Source organism: Crocuta crocuta, unplaced genomic scaffold (genome assembly GCF_008692635.1).
Source record: "Crocuta crocuta isolate KB4526 unplaced genomic scaffold, BGI_CrCroc_1.0 scaffold67, whole genome shotgun sequence".
Classification (NCBI taxonomy): domain Eukaryota; kingdom Metazoa; phylum Chordata; class Mammalia; order Carnivora; family Hyaenidae; genus Crocuta; species Crocuta crocuta.
Genome location: NW_027531896.1, coordinates 2,932,688 through 2,939,379, shown reverse-complemented (window position 1 = coordinate 2,939,379; position 6,692 = coordinate 2,932,688). Strand labels below are relative to the sequence as shown.

General features: G+C 44.5%; 1 protein-coding gene across 1 annotated transcript in view; it reads left to right on the top strand.

The window, feature by feature from the left end:
* Positions 1 to 6,692, top strand: part of ASTL (astacin like metalloendopeptidase) — a 22,680-nt gene that overhangs the window by 8,199 nt on the left and 7,789 nt on the right. Inside the window, exons 7-8 of the mRNA XM_077773500.1 lie at positions 702 to 873; positions 1,045 to 1,199. Of these exons, the coding sequence (XP_077629626.1) occupies positions 702 to 873; positions 1,045 to 1,199 (327 nt within the window). The remainder of the gene's footprint in view (positions 1 to 701; positions 874 to 1,044; positions 1,200 to 6,692) is intronic.

The following is a 6,692-nucleotide window of genomic DNA, read 5'->3' as shown; positions in this document are numbered from 1 at the left end:
TCCCTCCCTCCCTCTCTCCCTCCCTCTCTCCCTCCCTCTCTCCCTCTCTCTCTCTCTCTCTCTCTCTCTCAAATAATAAAATTCTAAAACATGAAGAGATGTGAGAATACATTTGTATTGGTATGTACATAACAAACTGCTAAGATATATAAACTAATAACAGTAATTAACTGGGGGTGGGGAGTAGGAACTCGGAAGGAGGATAGAGGGGGAGGCTTATCACCTAGCTCAACATTTTTTTTTTTTTTGACTTAAAATTCTTTTTAATGTCTATTTCTGAGAGAGAAACAGCCTAAGGAGGGGAGGGTCAGGGAGAGAGGGAGACACAGAATCTGAAGCAGGCTCCAGGCTCTGAGCTGTCAGCACAGAGCCCCACACGGGACTTGAACCCATGACCCGTGTGATCATGACCTGAGCCGATGTCCGATGCTTAACTGACTGAGCCACCCAGGTGCCCCTTTTTTTGACTTTTAAACCAGGTGAATATATTGCCTGTTCAAAACTGTTTAATATCTTAAGGGTTTTTAAAAGGAAGAAGTAAGCATACTCTAGAGGCCAGTATGGCAGGTTGTGGAAGAGGCTGGCTGGGCCTGGGGCAGGGGCCAGCTGGGAGAGCAAATACCCAGGGTCCGGCTGTTTTCTCAGAGGCTCACTGTGAAGGGCAGGGCAGCAGCTGGGGGAGGGAATCTTGTCCCTCTCAGGCCTGGGGGACCCAAGTGATGGGGAAAACGGGTGCTCCGGCCAGTGGGGAAGTGCTGCATTTGAATGTGGAGGGGTGGGTGCTGCTGGCCTGAGGCAGAAAGAACAAGGTGACTGCTGGGGAGAGGGAGCCCAGCAGCAGGTGGTGGGCGAGCAGGTCTCTAAAGTTGAACGGTTGGTGAGCTTGAGAGCAGAAAGCAGTGATGTGAACTCTAGGAAGCCGTGATGCCCTGTGTTTCCACATCAGCTAGTGCTGGTCTGGGCCCCTTGAGGGGAGGGGAGGAGCTGGTATTTGAAGGCACCNTGGGGATCTGGATTCCAGAGTCCCCACCTGCTGGGTTTCAGGCTTGCCTTCAGCCGGCGCGGGCTGCCCACCATCACACCGCTCTGGGCTCCCAGTGCCCACATTGGCCAGCGATGGAACCTGAGCACCTCGGACATCGCACGGGTCCTCAGGCTTTATGACTGCAGCCCAAGTGGCCAAAGTCCCAGTGGGACAGGTGAGTGATTTGAGGAATTTAGAGAAGCCTACTATATTGAGGTGGTGTCCATGAGGGTGAGGTGGTAGAGCTGAGGCTGCAGAGGTGGGCAGGGCCAAATCACTGGGGTTTACCACAAGAGATAGAAAACAAGGTATGTGAAAATTCTCATGTAGGGGTAAGAACTCTTAGGAATAGAAGTCACTTGTTTTTTTTAAATGTTTTATTTATTTCTGAGAGAGAGAGAGAGAGACAGTGTGAGCAAGGAGTGGTCAGAGAGAGAGAGGGAGATACAGAATCTGAAGCAGGCTCCAGGCTCTGAGCTAGCTGTCAGCACAGAGCCCTTCGCGGGGCTCGAACCCACAAACCGTGAGATCATGACCTGAGCCAAAGTTGGACGCTTAACCGACTGAGCCACCCGGGCGCCCCAGAAGTCACTTTCTTAACCTTAACATGGGTATCTGCCAAAAACCCAGAGCAAAAATCAGTTTTAGTGTTAAAGCACTAAAATCAGGACCAAAACATTTTTACACTGTTGTGCCATTCTATTCAATACTGTAGCTAAGGCCTTAACTACTGTAGTATGGCAAGGAAAAATAAAAAATCTGAGTATTGGGAAGGAGGCAAAACTGTCACTACTCAAGGACGATGATTACCTACATTGAAAGCAACCAAACCTATTAAGTTACTTGAAGCAAAAGAATTTTAAAAGGTAGCTATATAGAAACGTAATTTCTGGGGCACCTGGGTGGCTTAGTCAGTTAAGCGTCCAACTCTGGCTCAGGTCACGGTCTCCCGGTTCTTGGGTTTGAGCCCCGCATTGGGCTCTGTGCTGACAGCTCAAGCCTGCTTCCAGGTCTGTGTCTCTTGTCTCTGCCCCTCCCCAGCTCTGTCTCTATCTCTCAAAAACAAATGTTAATTAAAAAAAATAATTCCTTAATGTTATTTTTAAGTTTTTTATAGTTGAGACAGAGACACAGCGCATGAGCAGGGGAGGGGCAGAGAGAGAGGGAGACACAGGATCTGAAACAGGCTCCAGGCTCTGAGCTGTCAGCACAGAGCCCGACGTGGGGCTCGAACCCATGGACTGCGAGATCATGACCTGAGCCGAAGTCTGACGCTTAACCAACTGAGCCACTCAGGCACCCCCCACTTAATGTTTATTTTTGGGAGGGAGAGGGAGAGAGAATGAACAAGTAGAGAAGGGGCAGAGAGGGCGGGGACAGAAGATCTGAAGTGGGCTCTATGCTGACAGCAGAGGACCCGATGTGGGGCTTAAACTCCCATGATCTCCTCTCACGTGAAGTCAGATGCTTAACCAACTGAGCCACCCAGGTGCCCCAGAAACAATTTCTATTTGAGTACATCAATAATTGGAACACATTAAAAAAAAAGATACCATTATAATAGAAATAATAACAAAATTCCAAAGAATAAATCTGACAAAAGTTACATAAAAAGTTCTATGGAAGATTAACCTTTAAGAATCTTTAATGATTTTAATAAATAGAGATATATATCATGTTCATTAATAGGCAGTGTAAAAACATCAGCTCTGATCTATAGATTTAATACATTCTCACTGAAAATCCCAAGAAGCTTTTTGGCAGTCTTGACAGGTGAAACTAAAGCTTGTGTAAAAGCACAAAAGGCAAATAATAGCCAGGATACCCTTGAAGAAAAATAAGTGGAGGAGCTTGCCCCAGCAGGTAACAAGTTATACATTTCTATAAATACATTTTATAAACCATATAACATATAAAATATGCATTCATATATACACTTAAAATGTATAGCTTCTAAAAGGTCTCTCTAAATGCATAACATTGATGGAAGGATAGACGATTGCCCATTGGAACAGAATGGAGAGTGCATAAATGAATGCATAATGGATTATGCATTAACTAGTTATCCATTGGAAAATTTCCTAACTCATGCACAAATATATTCCAGATATATATATACACACGTGCACACGTGCACATACATACGACTTCCATATAAATAGAAAAAGCTTTAGGGGAAAAAAAGCCATAGTAAAATATGTTCATGACCTTGGAATAGGTAAGGATTTCTTTTTTAAGTTTATTTTTGAGAGAGAGACAGAGTGTGAGCAGAGGAAGGGCAGAGAGAAAGGGCTCCAGGCTCCAAGCTGTCAGCACAGAGCCCAATGTGGGGCTCGAACCCGAGAGCCATGAGAACCATGAGTGGAAATCAAACGCTTAACTGACTGAGCCCCAGTAAGGATTTCATAAATAAGATACAAAGCAAACCATAAAACTACAAAGAGTCATAAATACAACCACATTGATAACTATTATACTATAACTACATAATAACTACTGCTTATACTATAACTACATAACTACTTATCAAGACAAAGTGAAAATACAAGTTACAAATCAGAAGAACTTTTGCCACCCATAACTAATTGTATCTAAAATACATGTGTATCTTACATCTTAATACACAATAACATACATAAATACATGATAAGAAAAAAGAAATACAAAGTAGAAAAATGGGCAAGAGACCTAATAGGGGAAAAAACCAAATGGGAAATAAACACCAGACCATCAACCTCATTCAAAATTGAGGAAATGGCAAGTGAAAACCAGTGCTACCATTTTATACCCCTTAAATTGGCAGAAATTTAAAAACCTGATCATACCCAATACTAATAAGAAAATGGAGCGGTGATCATGTTCATACCCTGCAGACAGGAGTGTAAATTATTGCAGCCACTTCGGTAAGCAGTTTGACTTTTTTTTTTTTTTAATAGCAAGTTTAATTGACTTGGCCAATGTCCCATAACCAGTAAGTGGCAGAGGCAGTATTTTTTTTTTAAATGTCTTTATTTATTTACTTGAGAGCGAGAGGAAGATGGAGAATCCCAAGCAGGCTCTGCACTGTCAGCACAGAGCCCGAGGCAGGGTTCAAACTCACAAACCATGAGATCATGACCTGAGCCAAAATTAAGAGATGCTTAACTGACTGAGCCACCTAGGCGCCCTGACATCCTTGAGGTTGAAGTTTGTATACTCCATGACCTAGGTCATCTTGCATGTGAGTGTCCCCAAGCACAGCCTGAGGTAACCAGGATCTGTGCTCCCTCTAGGGTTGCATCTTCTGGAAGTTTTATGTAAATAGAATCATAGGATATGTGCTCTTTTGTGACTGGCTTCTTCATGTTTTCAAGGCTCATCCGTATTGTGACCTATATTAGTACTTCATTCTTTGGTTTTCAAATGACCCTCCAACTTGTATGGATACATTTTGTCCATTCATCAGTTGAAGGATATTTGGATTACTTCTACTTTTTGGCTACTATGATTGATATTGCTATGAATGTATACAAGATATTATGTGAACCTATGTCTTTTCCTTTGGATATACTTACCAGTAGATTGCTGGGTCCTATGGTAACTCCAGATTTAATTGCTAAATTGTTTTCCAGATTGGTTGTATTATTTTTTTTACTCTCAGAAGCAGTGTATATGAAGGTTCCAATTTCTCCATGCACTTACTAACACTAGCTACTATCTATTCTTTTGGTTATTTCTATCCTAAGTGGGTATGAAGTGGTAGCTCATTGTCATTTTGATTTGCATTTCCCTAATGATCTCTCTATATGCTTACTGGTCATCGGTATGTTTTCTTCAAAGAAGTAGGTTCAAATCTTTTTACCTGCTTGTCATTTGGGTTGTCTTTCTATTGCTGAGTTTAAAGTGTTCTTTGTGTATTCTAGATACATGTCCCTTAGCAGAACTATCCTCATTTGCAAATATTTCTCACATTCTATAGGTTGATCATGTCCTTTGAATACATTTTTAATTTTGATGGGGTCTGACTTATCTATTCTTTCACTGTGCTTTTGGTGTCCTATCTAAGTAGCCTTTGCCTAAGTCAAGTTCACGAAGATTTAATCCTAATCCTTTGCATGTGACTACCCAGTTCTAGCACCATTTTTTTTTTGGTTGTTATTTATTTTTGAGAGAGCACAAGTCGGGGAGAGGCAGAGAGGGAGATGGAGTATCTGAAGCAGGCTCTGTGACGAGAGTGGAAAGTCTGACGTGGGACTCAAACTCACAAATCATGAGATCATGACCTGAGCCAAAGTCGGATGCTTAACACTGACCCATCCAGGCGCCCCTCTAGCACCATTTCTTAGACTGTTCTTTCCTATACATAATATCAAATATTACATACTTTTTTTTTTTTTTTTAAAGAATAGATAATGTGGCAAGAGCTTTGTGGGTAACTATTGTCGAGGTTGGACTATCCTGAGGAATGGAATTGGGAAGTGGCTGGAAAGGGCTGTGGATCTAGGGAAGGTTTACCATGATGGTAGACATTCAAACATGCTTAGATGCTGAGATAACCCAATGGAGAAGGAGAAAGGATGGATTCAGAGGGCAGAGGGATGAGTATCTAGAACATTTGGGTAGGAGATGCCCTTGGTGGATATGTCTCCAAGGATATGTCTGAGCTTCCTTGGTCCTAATGAGAAGGAAGACAGGTGCAGACCTGACTTTGCATGTGGATCTTGATGTGCGGATGCATGGACTTCTGAGGGCTTTGGTCACAGAATGACATGAAGTCACTAGCCTAGTTGGGGAGAAGGGGATAGATGTGAAGGGAAAGGTGTGACAGTGCTGACTGGGGTGCAGAAGAAGAAACCAGTCAGAGATACCCTGCGGGGCTGTGGGTGGTGCTGGGGCAGCTGGTGGCCAGGTGGAGGCATGGCATAGGTTGGTGACTTGGTTCTGCTGGACTGGGGTTTTGTGGGCAGGTGTGACGGGGGGTGGGGGGCGGGGAAGGTGCTTGAGGAATAATTGCAGCGAAGGTTGTGCAGCCCAAGTCAGATGAGGAGAGCAGCCTGGAAGCGAGGAGCTTGTAAGCAGGAAGACCTCGGGGTCCATGTGCTCGAGGGGCTGGATCATCATGATATTTAAACAAGTGGGCTTGAAAGTACAGGAGTAGGCTGCCAGGAATGGAGATTCTGCAGTGGTGGTTTCTGGTACTGACCAGGTCTGGTGGCAGGGAGGGAATGAACACTGAGATCAATGGGACCAGTGGGGAGAAGAGTCGCCGGTTGAAGCCTGTCCGCTCTGATTTGGTCAGTGTTTGTTGATGAAGGTTGGGCTCATCATGGAGCCCGCAGTGCATGGGCAGGGGTGAGGGGTGATGGGTGAGCACTGAGAGGGTGGAGGTGCCTGGCCAGATAACTTGGGCTTAAGATGAAGAGATTTACAAAGCAGTGGGCAGCATCAGTGGTCCAGGAGAGGCAGTGAAGAACCAGAAGGGCTGGTCCCACTAAGTGCATGTGCCTAACAGTACTCAGTAATGTCCTCCTGACCCCTGGGGTTTGGAGGTGGATGGAAGTGCAGGAAAAGTTCTGTAGGAGGCTTCAGATGGGGGGAGGGGGGGATGAGAGCAGGGTGCCCCTCAGACAGGACCCCACAAGGTGTTGGAATAGTGAGGGCTGCAGTGCCATCTGCCCTCAGCTCTCTG